At 39.4% G+C, this 27088-nt stretch overlaps 1 protein-coding gene across 1 annotated transcript in view; it reads right to left on the bottom strand.

Annotated features, from left to right (window-relative positions):
• LOC128645896 (ras-like protein family member 11A-like) overlaps positions 1 to 27088 on the bottom strand; it is a 118822-nt gene that overhangs the window by 69032 nt on the left and 22702 nt on the right. Inside the window, exons 2-3 of the mRNA XM_053699211.1 lie at positions 24210 to 24266; positions 12766 to 12848 (exon numbers count right to left, since the gene is read on the bottom strand). Coding sequence (XP_053555186.1) covers positions 12766 to 12848; positions 24210 to 24266 — 140 coding nt within the window. The remainder of the gene's footprint in view (positions 1 to 12765; positions 12849 to 24209; positions 24267 to 27088) is intronic.

The following is a 27088-nucleotide window of genomic DNA, read 5'->3' as shown; positions in this document are numbered from 1 at the left end:
ATTATTCCTAACTCGTTCATACCGGTCAAAATATTCTCAGTGAATATAAGAGTGCATTAAATTTGGGAGAAAAAAAAAAAAGTCATATTGTGGTTTAGTCCAATCTTTTTAGTTTTTTAATCAATATCCAACCAACAGGAACAGCCATTTGTCTGTTTTCTTTAGCAGAGTGATCACAATCAAACACAGGCAACCTTGATAAATGCAACAAGATATGAACTCTTTTCCCCCAATGGCACCCTGAACTACTTGGATCCTGATCCCTAAAATCCCTTTTGGGTTAATGTCCATGTGTGTGTTTTGCATTTGGATAGAGTGGTGTTTTATGATATGTTAATCTGAATGCCATTTGTATATGAACATGAGTATTCTGAGCATGTTTGCTCAGTGTTTTAATATTTTAAAAGTATTTGTTTAAAATTAATTGAGAAAACATTGTTTTCTGTTTTTTGTTCGTTTTTTTTGTTTGTGAGATTTTCATCTAAAATCAAGAAGAATACTGCAGGAATTTAATATCAGTAAGAAGAATGTCAGCGTAACTTATTTTAACTTCTGTAACAGAACTTAAAAGGACAGGCAACACAAAATCTTGAATGACTTATTTCTATATAGTTGTTAATGTTCTTTTAATCCTCCTATAACCCACTGTATGTTTATATATATATATATATATATATATATATATATATCTTACTTACTTTGCATCCTCCGGACGATTTGACATGGCCTCCATACCCTTCCTTTTCATGATGTAATCCTCACTGAAGGCTTTGTTGAGAGGAATGGTCTCTGTGTTGAGCAAGAGATTTCTTGCTCTTGCACAGTACCTTGCGCATTTATATCAGCAAGGGGGGCTTTTAAAACCTGGAACAAAAGACTTCCTCTCAGTTGTATAGCTGAGCTTCAGTAAACAGGTCCGCCGCATATAAACACCACTATACGATTGAGAGGAAGTCTTTCGTTCTGGGTTTTAAAAGGTGATAGGGAGGGGAGTCACCTACTAAGGCACAATGGCATCAGATCCTCTCCATGCTTGTGACACCAAATGCAGCTCCCTTCCCCTTTCAGCAACAATGTCACTAATACTAGATCTCAAGCACAGTAGAGGTGGATCATGACCGGTCACGGAGATGGAGGGAGGGATGATAAGAGCGACACATAGGTTTCGGATTATAAAAAAAAAATACTACTCTGTACTTCCTCTGAATAAGTCTCAATAGCTTTTTAAATCTTGCACAACAGTCAGGCATTGTTGTTCATTTGTGCCCTTTAGATAACATTGTGCTTACTCCCGAGGAGAAAGATAATGATTATACAAGAACCAGCACTGATTAGCTACAATGCAACTTTGTAAAAAGCACTAAGATAAAGGGCACTCTGCACAGGCTTAGTAGGAAAAAGTATATTAAAATAACAGTGTTTTATGCAAAACTGTGGAATGGGTAATAAAAGGAATTATCTATCTTTTTAAAAAATAACAGTTTTCAAGTAGACTGTCCCTTTAAGAAAGTAAGGGGAAAAGTTTGGACAAGCATAGTTGCTTTCTAGACATAAGAAAAAGCCAATGTCTAAATTAATACTGGAAAATAAAACCACATAGAAACATAGGCATCATAGATAGTCTAATATTTGTTTCTAATCTGATGTTAAATTGTAGGTTCCTAAATTCCTCACTCATTTGTAGGACAAATGATCTCTCAGCCTGTTATCTTGCCTAGAGCAGTTATTGTTCACATAATGCATCGGTTCTTCTTGTATAATTTGCTGCTATAGTTTTCACAGCTTAACTTGCATATGTGTAAGCTAAGATCTGGGCTAACTCATGCAGAGATATTACAAAACGAAGACCCACACTTTTATTCCTAACTATAATGTTTTACTGCCTAGTTCAAGTGTAGATTATGTTTGCAATACCTATTAACAAGCAGGGTAACGTATTAGAACACATATGGGAAAAGGGGTGTGTTGTCTTATAAATAGGTGATTTCATTTCTAAAAGATCAGTGAATTGATTATCTTGGATATATTTCCAATGACACCTTGCAGTTGTTTATCTTTTGTAGAGAGGGCACAATCTACTGGACGTCTCTCTCTCTCTCTCTCTCTCTCTTTTTTTAATTGCCTGATGATGCAAAGCTCTCAGAATACAATATAATGCTCAAAAAAAGACCCCAAAATGTTGTGTGATTTTTCTCTATGCTAGAGACTTTTTGATCGTTAGGCACTAAAAGTTGTAAAATTTATACAGAGTTTTTATGCATTAATTGTGAATTTAGTTGTATTCTTTTAAGATATAACTAGAAGTTAAACATAACCCAAATATAACCCACATTTTTAAACATTAACTTTTATTTCCAGATACGCTTCAATATTTTTTAAACATTAACTTTTGTTTGAACTCAGATAATGGGAACCAAATCTACTTTTTTATTTTGGATGGTCAAATTGTAAGTTCTAATCACACATTTCCTGTGCATTATCATAGTTACTGAGAGTGAGTATTGGAATGTTGACATATATGTTAGGAATGTTTAAAGACAGGCCATTTCCCACACAAATTTACAACGTACACATACGTTTATTCAACATGTGACAAACTGAAAACAGTGTTTACTAATCTTTATTACAATTATCATTCATTTATAAACTGTCTGCAGGTTATGCAGGAACGAACAGAGGTAACACATTAAGTACAGTATTAAATTTCATATCATTACAGTAGAGGAATTGACATTTCACTCGTTTTCTTCAAAAACGTACCTTTTAATCCTGACAGCCGCTGCAGCGCTTCCTCCTCCCTCTTCGCAAATCCGGCTTCCTCCAATCACAGCGTTGCCTCAGGCCATGATTCCCCCGGGGGGAAGCCGTGATTGGAGGAAGACGGATTCGTCATTTCTGACGTATGAAGAGGCTTCTGACGGCCGGGGGAATCGCTGGAGCGGCTGTCAGGATTAAAAGGTAAGTTTTTGAAGAAAACAAGTGAAATATCAATTTTGATGAATTAAAGTGCCCTTGTTTTTAATAGGATTATTAAAAACTGGGCACTAATTCATAAAAATTGACCTTCACTTTAAGGTATGGAATTGCTTAAATGGAAAAACACAAATTGTAGGCTGCGTAATAATGTACCTTTATATCTGGGAATTTGGCTATGAATAATGCAGCTTTATTTTGTCAAATTATTTTATTATTTTATGTTTTCCCTTTTCAATGATTTCGATGTTCTCAGAACAAAAGAACCCTTGCTAACCAATCACAAACTAATACACAGATTTACCATGAACTCTGTTTACACATGTGACCGCTTCTACTCTCTTAAAGGAATAGGAAACACAAACATTTTCTTTTGTGATTCAGATAGAACATACCATTTAAAAAAAAGGTTACAATTTACTTGTATTATCAAATTTGCTTTGTTCCCATGATATTCTGTGTTAAAAAGATACCTAGGTAGGCATCTGGAGCACTACAAGGCAGGGAATCGTGCTGTCATCTAATGCTCTAACAAATAGATAACATTCTTGCAAAACTGCTGCCATATAGTGCTCCAGAAATGGGCTGGCTCCTAAGCATACGTTGCTGTTTTTCAACATAAAATACCAAGAAAATGAAGAAAAATCAATAACGTAAGTAAAGTATCTGAATCATGAAAGAAAAATATTGGATTTCATATCCCTTTCAGGTGGTTGAGCACCGACTCAGCTAAGTTACTTAGTAATAATATATTTAATAGGTATTTGGACAAATAGACATATTTTTTTTTAATCTCCATCTAATAGCTAAATATAAATTTATATATACATAATATTCACACCTAACTATCAAGTATGCCCACTGCTATTGCAATGAATGTTTTCCCTATCATAATTGTTGATGCAAAACAGATAATCAATGTTAAAGGGACAGTCAACACCAGAATTGTTGTTGTTTAAAAAGATAGATAATCCCTTTATTATCCATTCCCCAGTTTTGCATAACCAACACAGTTATAATTATACACGTTTTACCACTGTGATTACCTTGTATCTAAGCCTCTGCAAACTGCCCCCTTATTTCAGTTATTTTGACAGACTTGCATTTTAGCCAATCAGTGCTGACTCCTAGGTAAATTCACGTGCGCAAACTCAATGTTATCTATATGACAAACATGAACTAACGCCCTTTAATGTTGAAAAACTGTCAAAATGCATTCAGATTAGAGGCAGCCTTCAAGATCTAAGAAATTAGCAAATGAGCCTACCTAGGTTTAGCTTTCAACTAAGAATACCCATTTTAATCATGAAAGATTATTTTTGACTTGACTGTCACTGTAAGGGACAGATTACGAGTAGAGTGCACATTAACACTTTAGCTTGAGCGTTAATTGCGCTAGAAGCTTTTAGCATTTGTCGGATTACGCTCATATTACGGGTTGAAATTATTTTTTGGTGAAATATATATCTATACCTATATATATATATACACATGATTATACATAGGTATCGATATATACAGATATATATAGGAATATCTATTTAGAAATACATAGAACATATTCTGCTATGTGCAGAACATTGGAATGTGAAATATTTGCACTAAATACATAGTTAAAGTCTTTATTAGAAATGAATATTGCATAAATATGTTTTAACATGTTTTCATTTACTTAAAGTGAAAGTCAACCATAGCGTTTGAAACGCTAGGGTTGACTGTTGAAACAAATAAAGGGCACTTTCATTCATGAAGTATAAGATACTTCATGCAGAAAGTGCCTTTATTTGTTTCAACCGTTCGCTGTTCTTAGCTGCTACGGCAGCCCACGGGCAAAAAAATTTTTTTGCTAAGAGGTGACGTTTTCACCTCTTAGCCAATAGCCGTGCAGTAAATTCGGTTTGACCCCCATGGATTTATATATACACATATAAATACATATGTACACATATATAGACATATAAATGCATACATATACATCTTAAGACATGTATATGTCTATATCTCAATGTTAAAGCCCTTTGCCTGCCTTTTTTTCCGAACAACTGAGATCTCATATCTTTGAGCCTTTCTAACTTTTTTGTGCAATATTTTTTCTTATTAGTTTTTATTAGATGGTGTTATTATGATTGTAACTATGTAACATGTAATATATGTAATGTATTTTTGATATGTTTTGTGCAACTTCACAAGGTAATGAGGTAATCATTGTAGCATAAATCGCAATAGCGCTCAAGAGATCACGTTTAATTTTAACTTAAACCCCTGATTGCGTTGGTGCAAACGTTTGAGCTCCACTAGCAATCTGTCCTAAAATGGGTACAGATAAGGTGGTGGTACAATGGCTCACAGAAAATTGGCTAAAAGTATTAACCCAAGCCTCCCTGGGAGAAAGGGGAACAAGTACAATTTTCAGATGTATTTTACAGCAAATGGAAGCAAAATAAATACTGAGGGGCAGATTTATCAAGCTCTGTTTAGAGCTTGATGCCCCTGTTTCTGCAGAAACAGAAGTTATGAAGCAGCGGTCTAAAGACCACTGCTCCATAACTTGTCCGCCTGCTCTGAGGCTGCGGACAGAAATCAACTCGATCGAATACGATCGGGTTGATTGACACCCCCTGCTAACTGCCGAGAATCTGCAGGGGGCGGCATTGCACCAGCAGTTCACAAGAACTGCTGGTGCAATGATAAATACCGACAGTGTATGCTGTCGGTATTTATCGATGTGCAGCAGACATGATACCCTACATCGCATCATGTCCACTCGCACGATGATAAATCTACCTCTACATTTATAATGCAATAATATTTCACTTTTAATAATGAAATCATTTATGTTGTTGAAATGTCGAGTTTAATGATGCTTTAAACTTTCAAAATTAACAAAGTATACAATAAAAAAAGCTTTCCAGTATACCAATTTATCTTGGTATCCTTTGTTAAAACTTAGCTAATTTATTTAAGGGCATATTGAGGTAGGCTCAGGACACTAGAACACTGTATAGCAGCAGTGTTTCTAACTATGTCTCTAACAAATTTTTTTTTTAACAATTATGTTACTAAAAATGTTATACATAAAGTGCTAAAGTCGTGTGCACACTCCTGACCTTACCTCAGTATGCTCTCCTGGAAAAGTCTTACATTTCATTAAACAATACCAAGAGGAAGAGGTACGTTTTATAACAGAAGCACATTGGAAAGTGTTTTAGTTGTGCACTCTATCTGAAAGTTTAATTTGGGTTACTATGCCCCTTTAATATTAGTTTTCTTGCAGCATGATGAACACAAGGGCCAAGCAAACATCAAGAGCTGCCAAAATGTTCTAGTCTTGTAAAATTAAATATTTTATTCACAACCTAAACACTTAGAGGAAAAACTCCCAAACATATCATTTTAAGGAGCACGATACTGGGGAAAATAAAGAGATTCACCTAAAATGAACTCATTATATTTCCTGTCTCCAACGTCTCTGTATTTTTATGGTTTTAATATTTTTTTTATCAAGACCATAAAAGTTAAGAAATTCCCTAAATATATTTCTGCACTAAAGATTACATTAAAATAATCATCCAAAATAACTTTATTTGTTTATGCACCAACTTTATTCTCTTTAGCTAACATTTCTGCCTGTTCAGTTTGGCATGGGCCTATATATAGAGCTGTGTGACAGATTGGCCCTTACTTTATAATAAGTGACCTTGACATCTGGCTCTCTTACATGCACATACAAGGAATCAGACTGCTGTCATTGTGCTATTGAAACTAAAGTACTTCACTTATCTGAAATAGTATTTGGCTTTAACCTCTTAAAAGCCACAGACATGTGATTTGATACATCATAGTGTTTCCATGAGAAAAGAATTAAGCTGAACATACAGGTTGTTATTATTTATAAAATGATGCAAGTTGTACTAGTAATCTCTAGAAAATAGGTAGATTGTGCAATCTAAAAAAGTATCTATTTGTCTGTATTAAAGTTACTAGGCTTGTTTCTACCATCTGGTCCCTGTTGATGCTGTAAATAGCCACTAACATACTAGCTATTGATATGTGTCAATGTTTATTCACATGTGCTGTAGACCACACACAACTGATGCCTGATGTAGCCAACATCTTCTAAATAGCAATCATGTAAATATGGTTTATGACAGAAAATATGAGTACAGTTATACATATTTTCAATTTCCAAACTTTACATTTTTAAATATTATCTCTCAATCAATGTTCTATTTTTTGTTTATAAAGTGTTACTCAGTTTGGTCTTTCCACCCATCCAATAAATATTGAAGGGACATGAAACCCAAAATTTTCCTTTTATGATTCAGATAGAGGATACATTTTTTAAACGACTGTCCAATTAATTTATTTTATACATTTTGCTTCATTTTCCTGGTACAGTATCTGTTATTGAAAGAGCAGAAATAAACTACTGGGGGCTAACTGAACACATTGGTAAGCCAATAGCAAGATGCATATATGTGCAGCCACCAATCAGAAGCTTCCTTCCATTTTCTGAGCCTTCCTAGGTATGCTTTTCAACAAAGGATACCAAGTGAACTAAGCTAATTAGATAAGGGATAAAAATTGGAAGGTTGTTTACATTTATATGCTCTATCTGAATCCTGAAAGAAAAAAAAGTGTTTCATGTCTCTTTAATTTACAACTAATGTAGTAGCTAGTAATGTAAAGAAAAAAAAAGCATGAATGAGATTAAGAAATGTTTATTCAGTCTATGTTATATGCACTGCAGCCACTGCTAATGCATGATGAACAAAGTCTGGGATTGTATTTCAGTTCCCCAACAAAAATGCAGATTATCTTTACAAATCTGTTATAATACAATTCCATAGCCATTGAAAGTGAGTTAGCGAAAGGAATTGATTTCGATGAAGTGATTTAAAAATTTGCAGCTTTGAAGGCCAGGAAAGATTTAGCCGAGATGTTCACTAAATGAGTGTGTATTTTTTGTTTATTTGTATGGAATTATTTCATAATTTCATATTTTCATTATTTCAGTAAAGTTTAAAATAAAGATAATTGTGTACAACTTTTAACTTCGAATTCTATTATTTTCATATAATGTTATTTAAAGGTGTAATTTTAATTTTGCTAATTGTCAATGTCCCTACTATAGCCATTACATTCAGTGTTATATGGGAGATACGATTTATAAGTAACATAAGTTAAAAAAATAAAAACCTTACTGGGAGGGACACACACACCATCATCTACCGCAACACCAACCATAGTGACGACAATGAGTGGACGCTTCAAGGAGCATAGAATACTCAAACTCACAGAGCAGGACTGCTGAGTGCTGAAATGCATAGCGTCTATAAATCCCCTATCAACTGTTGTATCGCTCTCTACAGAGTTAGAAACTGCCTCTGGAAGCAACATCATGCAATGGGTTTCCATGGCTTAGCAGCTGTACACAAGCCTCACATCAACATGCACAATGTCAAGTGTCAGCTGGAGTGGTGGACTCTGGGGCAGTGGAAACGTGTTTTCTGTAGTGATGAATCATGCTTCACTAATTGGCAGTTGGATGGAGGAACCTGGGTACAAAGATATTTTGGACATTTTGGGGCTTCAAACTTGTGGCAACCATTTGGGGAAGGCCCTTTCATGTTGCAGCATGACTGTGCCCATGTACACCAAGTGATGTCCATGAAGACATGGTTTGTCAAGTTTGGTGTGGAGGAACTCAAGTAAACAATACAAGTCCTCCAGCTGTTGTATATAAAAACAGACCTTTATTAACTCCACATAGGGTCCACAAACACTCAGCTATTGTGAAGTTAATAAAGCTCTCTTTTTATATACGGCAGTTGGAGGAATTGTATTGTTTAAAATTGTGCTTTTGGGTTTAGTCAGCCTCTCCCGAGCCCTGCTGCTCTATAGTGCAGTTTCCAGACTATTGTCGATGTTTCTGTTTATGGAGGAACTCAAGTGGCTTATACAGAGCCCTGACCTCAACCCCACTTAACACATTTGGGACTGAATTGGAACACCAATTGCATGCTAGACCTTATCGTTCAACATCAGTGCCTGACCTCACAAATGTTTTTTTGCTTGAATTTGCACAGACACACTCCAAATACTTGTGGAAGAAGCCTTCCCAGAAGTGTGGCCACAAAGAGTTTTGGATTGGAATGTCCAACAAGCTCATATAGGTGTGAAGGTCAAGTTCCTTCACCATATAGCATAGATTCACATTCTTATGTTCAGTGTAGAGCAGAGCTCAGACTGAAATCTGCAACCCTCAAGTATTGTTAATGGGGCATTCAAAATTGTGAGATTATTATTTTATCATTTATAACTGTCCTCAGCAACATACATAAAATAATGGGCCTTTAAATCTCAGTGAAACCTAAGTTACAATATGGCTGTGCCTATTACGTTATGTAGACTAAAACATTGCAATTATTTCTTCAATATTTATTTGTTTAGAATACATCATTATATTGAACATGTATATGTTGTTTAACGTCCCTTTAACAGTCGCCATTTTTATACTTTAGCACAGGCAACATAATCACAATGGCTCACTGGTCAACCACCTGTGTTCAAGCAGAGTTATCCTTCAGTTATGGCTTTTTATAGACCTAAACAAGAACAGAAAAACCCCGACCGGCTCAATCTTCATGCAAACAGTTTATTCCACAAGTTAAAAAAGCACACAGCGTGGGTGACAGCATACAAATACAAGCAATACAGCCGGACTCCCAATCTGACGCATTTCAGGAATGACCCGTACTGATAGATTTTATAGACCTGCCATGAGCAGGTGTCATCCAGGGACTGCATTCAGCCCTTTGAGGCTTTCCATATAGCCCTAACCTTTCCTCAAAAACAGGAAAGAAGGAGGGGCGGAGCCAGCTGTTAACATGGCCGGACGTGTTTTTATGAAGCTTCTGGCTTTCCATTATGAATACAAAGCCTAACTTATGCATGATGTGCCTAAGCTTCTTATAATCTAATGTTCTCACATCTAACGCAACTGCCAGCTATCCCAAGCCACGGGAGATGAGGTGAACACTGCATTGAGGATATTATTCTGATCTTACCTTCTCAGATACGCTACGTGAAGCCTGGCCTAAAGCGGGGACATAGAAAACATGGCTGCACTTCTCCTAAGTCAAATAAAGGACTTGCTAGAGCATCATAATCAAACCTTACTAGATGCAATTGAAGAGGCTTTCACCCCTATTTCTACGCATACCGCCTTCTTATCTACCCTAGCTCTACATGAGGAGGACTGTAGCGTTACAGAGAAAACAGCGAATCCCCGACAGGCGCCATTTTTACTAATAGGACCTACGCAGCATGCATTGGGCTGCGATACAGAGGTGGCATCCCACCATCCCTGAGGAAAAATGGGAACCAAAGGCTGCGTTAAGTGGCTTGCGCTTGGACATACCTAGTGATAGGCATGGAGTAACATCACAGGTAAACATACTTCAGTGCGCTAACGCTTGGCTGTGGGTGCAGGAATCGCGCCCGAATTCTGGCTACCAGGTACCTTACCGGCACTCCTTCAAACTGAATGGATTGTCCGGAGCGGACACTATACAGCTAGCAGAACTCAGGGCCTGGGATTTACATCTATGCTGCGACTACCGCAACTTAACTACTGAAGGGAATGGCGCAATTGTTCCTGATAGGGTCCCTGCTGGAGATTTACAAGCATGGCCACACTTGCAGCGCTCATCTAGCTGTCTCTATGCAGCAGGCATTGGGTAAAGTAATAGTGTCTACCATAGTAAGCTGGAGACAAACTCTCTGAACATTCCAGACTTTCCTTCGTCGAACTTTGTGGCATAAGCCTTATGTTATTAATGCACTATATATCTTGACATCTAAGCTCATTGTCGGTGCTGTTGTTATAGTTTCAAATGTCTTTATGTTTGCTGAAAACCTTGCAAGCCCTAGTGACTGTTTGAGCTTGCCTATATTTACTGTTAGTCCTGAAGCCCTGACTGGAGAAATCCAGGTTAAATTGATGAAAATGTTATCAGTTCACATATGTTTTAAATTATTTTTTCATTTTGCATATAATGTCTTTTACATACTGTATCTGACATACTGAGGTATGTATTTCTTTCTTGTCACATATGCTTGATTATCTATCTGCAAACTAATATACCCACCTATGTAAGCTCCCATATAACCCTTTTACACATCTTTCCTCACTGCGCCTAAGGATAACATATGCTGAGGTCCCTGAGCTGTATGATGTCCCCATATAAAGTGAGATTTTCTAGTTTATGAGATTATAGGGATAGTTTAGATAAGCTTAGTTTGTAGGAAATGTATTACAATAGTGTTGCTCTTGTGTGAGAATTAGATTAAGCTCATTAAGCAAATGACACACTTGCCTATTTATCTTATACAGCTGATATCGTTCTGCTTTTATATTCTTTGAATATTGAGTCCTATTTCCCTATAGCATAGGCGTAGCCAGCGGCCGAGGCGGCGCCCTTACATTTACTATATACAGCATTATAGCTATCATATCAAACTCAATTGTCTTGCTCCATTTCTTATAATACTACTATTTCTCTGGTACTAGTATCTAATTTGTACCGCAGTCCCTCAAGCTATGGGGTTCAGCTGATAACTTAGGAGCAGTCTTTCATAATTAGAGACGTTTTGTACTATAAGGATCTCATCCTGATTCCCACACTCCACCTTTGCCTACACCCACAGTTCGCATACCCATGTTGTCTCCCATATTTTAATCTAAATGGGCTACTTATGGCGCTTGTATAGCGCACTTAATGGCTAAACACTAAACATATCATATTCGCAGCTGCTTAAAAAGGGTATCTCACTGAGTGTTGCATCATCCTGTCCTGAGGCAAAGAGTGCAAATTCATACCCTGCTAAGAAAGACATAGATAAAGTGTGGCGCATAGCTCCATTTTGTGATGTAGGCTGGACCTGCATTACAACTTTAATTATTTTACACTACATTCGGATTCAGCTCGTTTAGCTATGTTATTCTATTGAGTATGGACTTGATAGCTCTCCAGTATTAGGCACAGTGCCTGATTGATATATCACTAACCCTTGAACTACCCACTGATATTTGCTGTTTATCTTGTTATCATACTTCCCTAAGTATCTCCTATACTAATAAATAAGCCCGAAAAGACCCTGATTGCACACCCTATTCAACGCATTCAATTTCCCACCTCCCCCCCCCACCCCCATAATGACCCTTCTATCTCAGGAGGTCTAACTACGCGGCTTCTCTTGTCTATGCCGCGACCTACCTATCTGCAGTCTTAAATAAATTAACCTACTAGGCGAATGTGGAATCGTTTTGAATGCATTAACATCTTGTTTACTACAACTACTTTTAATAGCCAAACTCCTCTCACCACTTGCTGTATATGAAGGAGTCAATCCGGACTTGTTACTGGAGTAGACAAGGCTAGCCACCCCCATTGGCTTGTAAAGTATCCAGCATGCAGAACTAGAAAACCCATACTTTTCAGACTTTAATTACAGGAAAGGAGGCCAAATTAATAATACAAGTATATTGCAAGATTTGTTTTACAAATAATTCAACTTTATTAGAGGCACAAAGTATGTACTGCCCCTTTAATCAACTCTCTCACACACATATCTGATTTAGACACTTTTGTTGGACCAATAAGTGTTAAAAGAATAGTAGTAATTTTGAATAGTCTGATTAATCTTTTTTTTACCACACAGGGTTCTAAATACCCACAGATCAACTGTGCTACATTGTAGAGCATTATCTGCAATGACATGTCTTACCTCCATCAAGACAAAGGGGGTGTCCTGCACTTGGAGAGAAATCTGTTCCCCATCGATTGTGACTTTCCTCGAATATAATGCCCCTGTAGTGTAACCAGAATATTGTTTAAATCATTTTTTGTCATCTAGTTTAGATTAATAATCACATTAAAATAATTAGAAACACAGCATTCTTTCTGAGAATTTCTATGCTTGCTTGTTAAAGAACATCTAATGGACCTCAAAAACAAGAACCAGCTTACAAGTGTTACATGCATCAATCCTCACTCCAGCACTCCTGCTAAACACAAAATCAGCTGCTCTGATCCAAAGCAGGCCACTATTTAGTGTGACACAACCACCGCACAGGCATATCCTTGTCACTATAAATATCAGCAAGTCAGCCACACTCATGCACTCAGGATTGACTACAATTTCCTACTGGAGGAAATCTCTAAATGTTATTAGACCACTCCAAGGATGCACTTGCAGTGCTTATCTAGTAAAAATAATAATTTTGGGGAGGAATTTGGGGTTAGATGATGTGGAAATGGAAAAGAGGATTGTATATGGATGACTTCAATTTTAGGTGATCACTTGTGGTGGGAGATTCCATTGGGTGTATTTAGATGTAGTGAGGTTTATATAACAATGTGAGGAATCATTTAAAGGGAAGGATTTATCATGATGGGAGGCTAATATAGGGAGTAGGATTATATTTAAAGGCTCATCTCACAGTGGTTCTATTTTAGTTATATGCTTTGTGTCTAGCCCCAAGGAAGCTTGCTATAACATCTCAATATAAAGGTAGAATTACAATCCTCATTTTTAAATAATATTGAACAAATGCAAATATTTCCGTATGACACTGCTCCAAAGTATAGAGTACAGTAAATGTTTTTCAACCTTTTTCTAACATGTACCTCTACAGGCATATATTTTAGCAACATGTAAATTTAAAAAAGTTTTAAAAAATATTGCCAATTGTGCATATTCCAGAATGTAACAAATTTGTATCAGATAAATGTCTCTGTTTTCAGGAATTTATTTTAAAGTGATGGTAAATCCAAGCGTTTAGCAAACACTAGGATTTTTCAATAACTAAAAATCAAGTGGAGTTTAAAGGGACACTAAACCCATTTTTTTTCTTTCATGATTCAGATAGAGCATGCAAATTTAAGCAACTTTCTAATTTTCTCCTATTATCAATATTTCTTCATTCTCTTGATATCTTTATTTGAAAAGCAAGAATATAAGTTTAGAAGCCGGCCCATTTTTGGTTCACAACCTGGGTTGTTCTTGCTGATTAGTGGATAAATTCACCCACCAATAAAAAAAAGTGCTGTCCAGGGTTCTGAACCAAAAATTGGCTGGCTCCTTAGCTTAGATGCCTTATTTTTCAAATAAAGATGGCAAGGGAATGAAGAAAAATTGATAATAGAAGTAAATTAGAAAGTTGCCTAAAATTGCATGCGCTATTGGTTCAGAGGAGCAAGCGGCACCTCACTGGTAGAAGATCGTTGTGCCGCGGGCGGCCGGAGCTGCTGAATTTAGCGCTGTGCAACAGCACAGAAAGAGTGAGATTAGCACCCTTTTTTACAAGGTTGATGAATGAAACTCCCCTGATTTTTAATGATGGTAAATCCTAGCGTTTGTTTACCATCATTTTAAAATCCAGTTTTACTGATTGCAAATGCAGCAAATCCTTGGAAAAATCACAAAGGGAAGCAAATTTTAGAGAAAACACACACACAAGGCACATATAGTTTTTTAATATTGTGCCACTTACATTAGAAACACAAATATAATGAGGGAAGTAATATTCATTACCATATTTCTGCATCTAACTTTAGATGCACAGTTTATCAGGCTAATTTCATTGTGGCATACTTGTGTATAGAACACTCAACTTAGCACATATAATTGTGGCATACTTGTGTATAAACTATAATAAAAGTAAGTTTCTTGCGCACGCAGGGTTGTGCGCGTATTACAAGTAATAAGTTTGTGAGGGAGCGAAATCTGACACGCGCTAACCAAATATTGCGCCAAATTAATGTATTCTCCCCATAGAAGTCAATGAAGAGCAAAGTGCATAGTGCATGTGTATGTATATATATATATATATATATATATATATACACACAGTTTCTCACAAAACTGAGTACACCCCTCACATTTTTGTAAATATTTTATTATATATTTTCATGTAACAACACTGAAGAAATGACACTTTGCTACAATGTAAAGTAGTGAGTGTACAGCCTGTATAACAGTGTAAATTTGCTGTCCCCTCAAAATAACTCAACACACATCCATTAATGTCTAAACCGTTGGCAACAAAAGTGAGTACACCCCTAAGTGGAAATGTCCAAATTGGGCCCAAAGTGTCAATATTTTGTGTGGCCACCAATATTTTTTAGCACTGCCTTAACCCTCTTGGGCATGGAGTTTACCAGAGCTTCACAAGTTGCCACTGGAGTTCTCTTCCACTCCTCCATGACAACATCACGGAGCTGGTGGATGTTAGAAACCTTGCGCTCCCCCACCTTCCATTTGAGGATGCCACACAGATGCTCAATAGGGTTTAGGTCTGGAGACATGCTTGGCCAGTCCATCACCTTTACCCTCAGCTTCTCTAGCAAGGCAGTGGTCGTCTTGGAAGTGTGTTTGGGGTCGTTATCATGTTGGAATACTGCTCTGCGGCCCAGTCTCCGAAGGGAGGGGATCATACTCTGCTTCAATATATTACAGTACCTGTTGGCATTCACGGTTCCCTCAATGAACTGTAGCTCCCCAGTGCCGGCAGCACTCATTCAGGCCCAGACCATGACACTCCCACCACCATGCTTGACTGTAGGCATGACACACTTGTGTTTGTACTCCTCACCTGGTTGCCGCCACACACGCTTGACACCATCTGAACCAAATAAGTTTGTCTTGGTCTCATCGGACCACAGGACATGGTTCCAGTAATCCATGTCCTTAGTCTGCTTGTCTTTAGCATACTGTTTGCGGGCTTTCTTGTGCATCATCTTTAGAAGAGGCTTCCTTCTGGGAAGACAGCCATGCAGACCAATTTGATGCAGTGTGCAGCGTATGGTCTGAGCACTGACAGGCTGACCCCCCACCCCTTCAACCTCTGCAGCAATGCTGAAAGCACTCATACGTCTATTTCCAAAAGACAACCTCTGGATATGACGCTGAGCATGTGCCCTCAACTTTTTTGGTCGACCATGGTGAGGCCTGTTCTGAATGGAACCTGTCCTGTGAAACCGCTGTATGGTCTTGCCCATCGTGCTGCAGCTCCGTTTCATGGTCTGGCAATCTTCTTATAGCCTAGGCCATCTTTATGTCGAGCAACAATTCTTTTTTCAGATCCTCAGAGAGTTCTTTGCCATGAGGTGCCATGTTGAACTTCCAGTGACCAGTATGAGAGAGTGTGAGAGCGATAATACCAAATTTAACACACCTGCTCCCCATTCACACCTGAGACCTTGTAACACTAACGAGTCACATGACACTGGGGAGGAAAAATAGCTAATTGGGCCCAATTTGGACATTTCCACTGTGTTGAGTTATTTTGAGGAGACAGCAAATTTACACTGTTATACAGGCTGTACACTCACTACTTTACATTGTAGCAAAGTGTCATTTCTTCAGTGTTGTCACATGAAAAGATAAAATAAAATAGTTACAAAAATGTGAGGGGTGTACTCACTTTTGTGATATACTGTATATATATATATATACTGTATATATATTCCTATATATATGTATTTTACATTAACTTTATCAGATATATATAGAAATATATATTTAATAATAAAAAATGTTTTTTTTTCTATGTGAAGATCAAATAAAACTTAAATTATGCTTACCTGATCATTTCCTTTTCTTCAGAGTCCACAGCTGCATTTATTACTTTTGGGAATTCAGAACCTGGCCACCAGGAGGAGGCAAAGACACCAAAGGCTTAAAGGGACATGAAACCCAATTTTTTTCTTTCGTGATTTAGAAAGAGCGTGTAATTTTAAACCCCTTTCTAATTTACTTCTATTATCTAATGTGCTTCATTTTCTTGATATCATTTGCTGAAAAGTATATCTAGATATGCTCAGTAGCTGCTGATTGGTTGCTGCACATAGAGGCCTTGTGTGATTGGCTCACACATGTGCATTGCTATTTCTTCAACAAAGGATATCTAAAGAATTGAGCAAATTAGATAATAGAAGTAAATTGGAAAGTTGTTTAAAATTGCATGCCCTATCTGAATCATGAAAGTTTAATTTTGACTAGACTGTCCCTTTAAATACCTCTTCCACTTCCCTCATCCCCCAGTCATTCTGCTGAGGAACAAGGAACAGTAGAAAAAAACATCAGGGTGAAAAGGTGCCAGAAGAACAAAAATAACAGATGCCCCACAGAAAAAATACAGGCGGGGAGCTGTGGACTCTTTCCATCTTTAGAAAAGAAAATAATCAGGTAAGCATAATTTAAGTTTTTCTTCATAAATGAAAAGAGTCCACAGCTGCATTCATTACTTTTGGGAAACAATACACAAGCCATAGAGGACACTGAATGTTAAAACGGGATGGTACAAGAGGCGGCCCATTCTGAGGGCACCAGGCCTGAAAACCCCATCCCAACAAAATCCCACTTCATCCGAAGCCGAGAAAAACACTGAAAAAAAAAGAAAAAGCCCAAGGACACTGACCCGCAGATATTCCACAAGCCTTGCAAGAGACCGCAGGAACTAGACTCGACTGAGCCAACAAGCCTCCAGGGGACACCGTCGCCCAGTAGTCGGTCTCCAAACAACACACCCCTTACTAGAGAAAGGGAACAAACTACCGTATTCTCCCACAAAGGAGAAAAGACAAGGAGGAAACATCCATAAAGAACTCCAGAGAAAAACCGTAAAAAACAGGGCACAACGAGTTCCAAATAAAAACACAAAGCAAAAACCAGAGAAACCGGGTCAAGCTAACAGAGACCCAACCAGTCTCATAAAAACAAGGGGAGGCAACGCCCAGACCCCAGAATACAGAAACCACGGGCTAAGACCGGGAGTCTGAAACAGAGAAGATAATCTTTTTCTAAACACAGTGCAACCGCACTCTAGAAGACAACTGAAGACGAAAGTCCCCAAAGTCACAAGAAGGTAGCTCAGAATATCTAAATATTCAGAAAACGAAACTTTGTGCAGCATACTCAGAACGGTGAACAGCTAACATACACCTGAAGTCAAAACACTGCACACTGCAGCTGAAGATAGGATCCAAACCACCAACCTTCAGTCTGCTAAGCATCCACTAACCAGTGGACAACGTAGCAGGCTAACCAAGAGCCGCCAGTCCTTCCCACAGATCTTGAATGTGGAGGAAATCAGAACCCTCAAAGAGGCTTACCGTACTTCGAATGATCCGTGGACGAATTAGCAGATCAACAGATCTCAGATCCTGCTCCAAACACCGGACCAGCCCAAGCGACAGGCATGTCTGATAGACAGGGGGAATAGAAACCCCCCAAAATAAGGCACTCCCAAGGAGAACCCCCTAGGACCTGGTACAGAGAAAAGTGCAATAAATCCTTAGGAAGACCTGACACAACTCTCTTTGACAGTCTCTACATGGAGATTTTCAATTTCCAACAGTTGGAACGGAGCAACCCACAGAGCAGCAGACTGCTGCCTCTTACAGAAATAAATCCACCCGTTCCAACCTCCTACATACAGGGCAGGGCAACAAACCTTCCATATTGAGGAAACCCCAGCTCTTAAGGAAGACAAACTACCTCCTCAAAGGGCACAGATAAAGAAAAGCGCACATGCCCACAAGACATGAAAGCCATAGTCTGATCAAAACAAGGACCGAATGAAAAAGCATCCAGACACCACTGTTGATCCAACAGAGGAAAAACTCCCCATGAAAAGGAGCACACTCCGTCCAAAGGACAAGTCAGGCCTTAAAGTTTACAACCAGTACCCGAAGGTGGATTTGAACCCTGGCCTTCTTGCTTGCAAGCCCAATGAGCTAGCCCCTATGTCATAACATAGTCTCCAAGAAAAACTGGGTCATCCCGAACCAGACCGCAGGACATAAGTCTCCAGACATCCAAGACAAGAACCCTGGACCCAGAATTGTCCTAAAACGAACGTCACCCCCAGGGAACACAAGATACCCTGTTTGAAGAAATCAGATCTCACAGGGGATAATAACCGGGCTAACCCGGAGAACAAGTACAGGACTCACTCCTAATTCCCAGCCCAAAGGGAAGAGAACACCCTTAGCAGGAGGTTAACACTCCCCAACAAGATGATAAGCCGCAACAAAGTCACGCAATTCCTCTAGAGCCCAAAGGCGGCAAGAACAACGCTCACGAAGTCCAAGACTAAGGGAAATGATAAAGAGAACAGAGTCACCTGAACGAGAGAGTATAAAGAAGGCAAGTCTCCATAATCCTCTCAGATTTTCCTTCTGGAGGACTACACCCAAGGAAGAAGAATGCAGAGCATCCCGAACCCTGGTAGAAATATCCCTTAAGCAAAAGCTTGGAAAAGGAGATAACACAGCCTATCATCCCTGATATGGAGACGACTAACTCCCGGAAGTAGAAAAAGCCGCACGGCCCTCACTTCCTAAATTAAATGGCCAAAGCCCCCAGAAAAAAAACGGACAAAGACCAGAATGTCTCAACCCGAAGGAAGAGAACCTCAAAAGGAACAAGTCCTAAAAGGACACTCCTGCGCCTGGTGTTCCCTGGCAGGCTCCCATCCAGGTACTGACCAGGCCTGGCCCTGCTTAACTTCCAAGATCAACAGGATCGTTCATTCAGGGCAGTGTGGCGGTAGACCCACAAAATCGTGAGTAACGATTCCAAAGAAGAAAGTTTCCAAAGGAAATATTACAACAACATGAGCTTTAAACCAAATAAAATCCATCCTACCGGATTAAAATAAAAGATAAGGCAACCCATAGGTTATCGCCCATGAAGAATGGACACACCCGCAGGACCAGCCCAATGGGGATCCAAGTCTTCCAAGCTCAGAACTGGGAAAGGATACTCAAATAACAAAGACTATAAGACAATTACTTCATCCCCATATGTCTAATCATGCAAGCCATTCGAAGATTAAGACTGAGAATTCCCAGCCCCATTAAGAGTGGGATCCTCCAGCAACGCCAAAACATGTCTCAGTAGAACACGAAGGTGCTCCAATCTATAACGAAAAGTGCATCATACCTCTGCCAGGACAAATGAAGACACCAGTCCCGAAGGTTGACCCCCTGAAGCCTCAGGGGCAGTCACTCCCCCGGTGGGCTGAACTGGACCAGGCGATCCCACGCCTGACGAGGCCCGGTTAACGGAACACAGACAATATCGTAAGCACACTTCCAGGAGGTGCAGATGCGCCAGCGCCTAAGATATGGCCATGTGGAACCGTGTCATAACCTCCGGTGGGAACAGGCCACTCTCCATCAAAGGATAAGCAGCGTTTGAGTTACCTGCATGCGTAGTAAGAGTTGGTGGTAGGGAACTTGCCTTGTGGGAAATAGAATCCCCAGAGGTGGATGGCTCAGCAATTCTCTGATCCTGAGGAACGGAGCACTCTAAAACAGCATTCGGAACATAACTGATGGGCATGTATCACCTGGGTCAATTCATATTCTTTTGAAGAAGTAGAATCTGAATCAGAGACATCCGTCTCCAAAAAGTCAGAATCCTCCATAACTGCGATATTGAATAAAAAATCTAAATGGCACCTTACACCCCCAATGGCTGGGGCACTCACCACCTCCTATGAACCAGACACCAGCGGACCAGATTTTCTCCATTGCCACACGTTCAGGAATGCGGAAATGGAGAGCCAAAACGTGACCACGCCCGGTCACAAGGTAAACCGTGCAGTCCATGAAAAAGCATGCCCAACCGTAAAGGCTGTGTCACTAGACATAGGCCAGTATGTTCCAAAATAGCCATGAGCCTAAGTATCACTACACAGTAGCAGACAGAATCACATAACAAGCATGATTAATCCCCCCCTGTTCAATAACCCCCCTCAGAAGATATTAACCCTTGATTCCAAGATACAAAAGGAGCCTCACTGAGACCCTGTGTCAATCCCACAAGGTGGTAGCCTCTCGGATAAACAGCTGAAATACAATACATTCATGACGAAAGTAAAATGAAACAATCTTACCGGAATCTACGCCGTGGAACAGGAACAAGGGCCTTCAAGTGTGACAGATAGTAGCGTTGTTTCTGCCATGGACATTTTAGAGAAGAAAGCAGGCAGCGAAACTCGTCAACGCTGATTGTTTGTGGAGCTGTTAATATGAGTCAAGATGGTTTGGCAGAAAGAATCTCCCTGCATCTCTGGACTCTAACTTTCCTCCATGCTCTCACTGAGAGGCTGACAGGACTACTTAAAAATCCAGTCCCATGCCGAAGATTACTAACCTCCATAAGAGACTATCGAAAACTTCTTAGACATCTTTGCCAACCTCCTGGGATGAAAGGCAAAGAATGACTGGGGATGAGGGAAGTGGGAGAGGTATTTTAGCCTTTGGCTGGGGTGTCTTTGCCTCCTCCTGGTGGCTAGGTTCTAAATTCCCAAAAGTAATGAATGCAGCTGTGGACTCTTTCCATTTATGAAGAAAATATAAAATATGCGTAATGCGCATCAAGGTTTGTGCTTTAGGTCTAACACAATGTTGGGTTAGCACACATTAAGAATTGCTAACTTCAATCTATGTTATTGAAATATTACATATAAAATATTTAAAAAAATTAAGAAATATGATTATACATACTGTAAAAAAATCTAAATAATCCATATAATATATATATATATTTATATTTATTTTTAAGTATGTATAAATTTGAAATTATATATATATATATATATATATATATATATATAACAGTATGTATACATTTTAAATAATTTGTATTAATGAAATGCCAGCTGTGTTCTGCAGCTCAGAGTGCCTTCTCTGTGTTTCGCTCCAAAGGTCCCACCCTCCCCCTCCAATTTGCAGGCCTCTTACATTCTGGGACTTGTAGTTCCCAGCTTGCCTAGCCACACTTGACTAAACATTTGGTGCGTCTGGCAGTGGCGGTCAGTGGGGCTAAATGAGAGACCCAAACCAGGGCATAATTTTAATGCACTAATGCTGCCCTGGTCCCATTGGGGCCGGGCCCCCTGACCCACCAGGCCCCTGTTACAAGTGCTCCCTGTCACCCTCTGATGGCGACCCGGCTCTTGACATCTTGGCATTTGATAATACAAGTACACTGGAAAGTGTTTGCATGCTATTTTTGAATCATGAAAATTTTATTTCAACTTCCATGTCTCTTTAAGTTCTTGGTTGTCTGTCTAAAATGCTGAAATAGGGAAAATGAAATGTAGTCTTATAAATCTATAAAACGAAACACAAGGGGGCACCCACTACATATCAAAAGAGAGTACATTTTAAATATTGGTCAATAACGTATATTCAATATAAATGCCTTAAAAAAGTAATCACACATGCAATAGAAAATAAAAAAAATATAAAAATATATGTATAGTCCAAAAAGTCCCAGAATAGATGATGGATCTGCTGGAGAATAGATTCACTGGACTGCTCTCCTAGGCAATAGGCGACTGCAGATATATAAAAAAAAACAAGAAAGAGGAGGTGCCTTATGGTGCATTAAAAATGAATAGTCTAATGCGAAGTGACTTCTCATTTGTGAGAAAGCACTTAGAACAGTGCTAACAACGCTGAGCAGGACACCAGAGCTGCCCAGCAATCTCACCACCAGCCACAGGAACGCCACCACAAGAAGGCTTGAATTGGCAGTGCAAACTGGAACAAAATAGTGTGAGGAAGCGCTAACAGCAAGGGTAGATAGAGTGTATTCTCATACCAATTAAATATGTACCAATGATAAATATGGTCTAAAGAAACAAACTATAATCGTAATATGTTGGATTCAAATATTTACTCTTGATCAATCAGTATACAAACTCTACAAATACATAGTCAAAATGTGTGCATAAACATAAAACATGTAAGCATTAAACAAGTTGTGGCCACAACTAAGTTATAAAAAAGAGCTGAGCGTCTCTTCTACTGAAAAGCCAAAAGAAGCTGCGGTGACTGGGAGACGCTGAGACTGCATGGAGGGAAGATGCTACTCCCGATAGCCCAGCACATAGTCACTTGGCGGTAGAAACAGTCGGCAATAACTTCAGAAGGATCCTCACACCTAGAAGGTCTAGTAAGATTCCCCGGGTAAGCCCGGCTGGTATAAAGTCAAAGAATCTCCAAGGATACGCTTTGAATATTAAAGGTGTCAGTCACTGACCGCTTTTTTTCCTTTGAACTTTTTAAATAACAGAGACACTTCTTCTGGCTTTTCAGTACAAGAGACGCTCAGCTCTATTTTATAACTTTGTTGTGTCCACAACTTGTTTTATGCTTACATGTTTTATGTTTATGCACATATTTTTACCATGTATTTGTAGAGTTTGTATACTGATTGATCAAGAGCAAATAATTGAATCCAACATATTATGATTATAGTTTGTTTCTTTAGACCATATTTATCATTGGTACATATTTCATTGGTATGTGATTACACTCTATCTACCCTTGCTCTTAGCGCTCCCTCACCCTATTTTGTTCCAGTTTGTACTTTTCTGTATAGTGGTTTTGGGAGATACACTATTTTTTCAGGGGGAGCTATAGGGGTTTGAGATATCAGATCATTCTTTAACCTATTTTTTTATTATCTTGAACTGACAGTGCACCATCACCGGATACCAGTGTCTAAACTGCCACCACTACTCAAGAGCAGTAAAATATTAAAGTGGCCAAACCACTGTAGGTGGCAACATTAAAACCACAGGAGCGTATAATAAAAAGTTGAAACTTTAATAAAATCTTAAAAGCAACATGTTTCTCAGATACAAGCTGCTTCATCAGAGTGTTTTGAAGCCTGATGACACAGCGTGTATCTGAGAAACATGTTGCTTTTAAGATTTTATTAAAGAATTTTTAACTTTTTATTATACACTCCTGTGGTTTTTTTCTTACCACCTACAGTGCTTTGGCTACTTTAACATTTTACCACTCTTCAGTAGTGGTTTGGACACTGGTAGCCGGTGATGGTGCACTGTTAATCCCAGTCTTCTCGCGGTGGTGTTAGTGTGGCTGGTGGTGAGATTGCCGGGCAGCTCTAAGGTCCTGGTCAGCATTGTTAGAACTGATAGAAGTGCTTTCCTCCAAGCGAGTAGAATCTTCTGACTTCTGTTTTTTTGTCTCTTATAAATCTATGCCGGTTTCAGCCACATACTTCCCATATTTCTCAAATAATAATAATAATAATAATAACCTGCAAATACATATAGGAAATATTGCAAGCTCAGACTGTGTAACATAATAATCTCTCCATGGACAAGACAGAATTACCTGTATTTGCTTCGTAGTCTCCGATAAACCTCTTTGTGAGAAACCGTACGATTAGTGCTAAGATAGAAAGATCAACAACAAATGTGGTTAGTATGATTTATTTATAGCAAGAGGGTACATATTTTGAGATTTCTCCTTTCATGAATCTAATTTAATGTATTTTAGCTTTGTGTAGTCAAAGAAAATTCTGTGTAATATAAATACGCAGGTTTACTATAATTTGAGAGAAACAGGGACCACTAAATTGACTACCAGAGAAAACAAATACCAGATTAAAAACATAAATTATGCTTACCTGATAATTTCATCTCCATCTGTATGGGAAGAGTCCACAGCTGCATTCCTTACTTGTGGAAAATACTGAACCTGGCCACCAGGAGGAGGCAAAGACACCCCAGCCAAAGGCTTAAATACCTCCCCCACTTCCTCATCCCCCCACTTCCTCATAACCCCAGTCATTCTGCCAAGGGAACATAGAATAGTAGGAGAAATATCAGGGTGAAAAAGGTGCCAGAAGAAAAATTTTCAAATTTAGGGCCGTCCATCGGAGAACATGGGTGAGAGCTGTGGACTCTTCCTATACAGATGGAAATTAAATTATCAGGTAAGCATAATTTATGTTTTCCATCTTAATATGGGAAGAGTCCACAGCTGCATTCCTTACTTGTGGGAAACATATACCCAAACTCTAGAGTACACAGAATGGTAACGGGAGGGAAAAAAGAGAGACAGACCCTAATCTGAGGGCACCACAGCCGAAGGCTGCTTCAGTGGAAGCAAAAACATGAAACTTGTAAAAATTTTGGAAAAAGTATGGAAGGAGAACCAGATAGCCGGCTTACAAATCTGACCCATAGAGGCCTCATTTTTGAAGGCCCAAGAGGAAACCACTGCTCTCGTAGAATAAGCCGTAATCCTCAAAGGAGGCTTATGTCCCGCCGTTTCTATGCTAAATGGATGACACTCCTCAGAGAAAAAGATAAGGAAGTTGAAGAGGCCCTCCAACCCCTACGCTTCCCGGAAAAGAGAACAAACAGAGAGAGGTTTGTCTAAATTCCTTCGTGGCCCGAAGATAGAACTTCAAGGCACAAACTACATCCAGAATACATTGTAAACGTTCCTTCGATGAAGAAGGATTAGGACATAAGAAAAGAACCACAATCTCTTGATTGATGTTGCGAATTGACACAACCTTAGAAAGAAACCTAACTTGGTTCGTAGAACAGCCTTATCTGCATGAAAAGCCAAACAAGGAGGGATGCATTGCAAGGCAGCAATCACAGATACTCTGCACGCAGAAGCAATATCCAGTAGAAAAGGAACCTTCCAAGACAACAATTTAATGTCCACTTCATGCATAGGCTCCAACGGAACCCGTTGCAAAACCTTAAGGACACGATTTAAACTCCAAGGAAGAGTCTTGGATCTACACAATCTTAGATTCCACATCTGGAAGCTCTGCAAGCATCTTGTGCAGTAACACATACAGGGACGAAAACTGTCCCGTCAGGGGACTCAGCAGAAAAGCCCTTCTCCAGTTCATCCTGGAGAACAGAATAAGTAGGTCCTCCACACCTTATGATAGATGCGACGAGCAACCAGCCTACTAACTTGAATGAGAGTAAAAATAACTCTCTCAGAAAACCCTCTCTTGGCTAGGACTAAGCATTCAATCTCCACACAGTCAGCCTCAGATAATCTAGACACTGATGAAAAAAGAGACCTTGGTCAGCAGATCCCTGCGACAAGGTAACTTCCACAGAGGAGATGATGACATCCCCACTAGATCCGCGGACCATATCCTTCGCGGCCAAGGCGCAGCGGTCAGTATCACTGAACCCTGCATGACTTGAGTCACCACACTAGGAAGTAGTGGTAACGGTCGCAACCGTAGTCACAATCACCTAGGATGGACTTGAGACAGACGTCCCTCAGGACAAGTTATCCTGACAAAACCACCAAGAGAGCGATTCTCCCGATTGGTTGTCCAGAGAAATCTGTTGAGACAGATCTGAATGATCGCTGTTCCACTAGTTCAGCATGCGCAGTTGAAACAGTCTGAGGTGAAACCTGACAAAGGAAATTTTGTCGAAGCTGGACACCATGAGACCAATCACCTCCATACACCAAGCAACAGATGGCCTTAAGGAGATCTGGAGGGCAAGACATGTTGAAGCTAGCTTGCAACATTTCTGGTCTGTTTGAAATATTCTCATGTCTATGGAGACTATTATAGTACCCGAGAATTCTACCCTGCTACTTGATACAAGAGAACTTTCTGTGGATTATCTGCCATCCATAGGATCGGAGAAGACAGAGGAGATATTCCGAATGGTCCACTCTTTGAGAAATTTCTTTAGCTAGACCAAACGGAAGGGCAATAAACTGGAAGTGCTGGTCCAGGAATGCAAACCTTAGGAACTGGAAGTGGTCCTTGAGGATTTGTACGTGAAGGGAGCATCCTTCAGATCTATCGTGGTCATGAACTACCCCTCTCAAACGAGGGGAAGAGTGAACCTTATTGTCTCCATCTTAAACGAGGGGACATTTAAAAACCTGCTTAAGCACTTTAGGTCCAGAATCGGACGGAAAGTTCCCTCCTTCTTAGGGACCACGAAAGGTTTGAATAGTATCCCAAACCTCTCACTGCGATAGGCACCGGGACAATAACTCCTAGAGGACAGATCCCGTACACACCCCAGAAAGGCTTCCCTCCTTTCTGGTCAGGAAGACAGGAGGAATCTGCCATTGGGTGGCTGAGACTTAAACCTATCTTGTAACCCTGAGCTATGACCTCCAGGACCTATGGATCCTGCACGTCCCTGAAACAAGCAACTGAAAAGAGCGACATACTGCCCCCTACACGATCCAGAAGAGGA

The sequence above is a fragment of the Bombina bombina genome, chromosome 1, assembly GCF_027579735.1.
Source record: "Bombina bombina isolate aBomBom1 chromosome 1, aBomBom1.pri, whole genome shotgun sequence".
Taxonomy (NCBI): Eukaryota; Metazoa; Chordata; class Amphibia; order Anura; family Bombinatoridae; genus Bombina; species Bombina bombina.
Note: the sequence above shows the minus strand (reverse complement) of the source record. Positions and strands in the feature narration are given on the sequence as shown.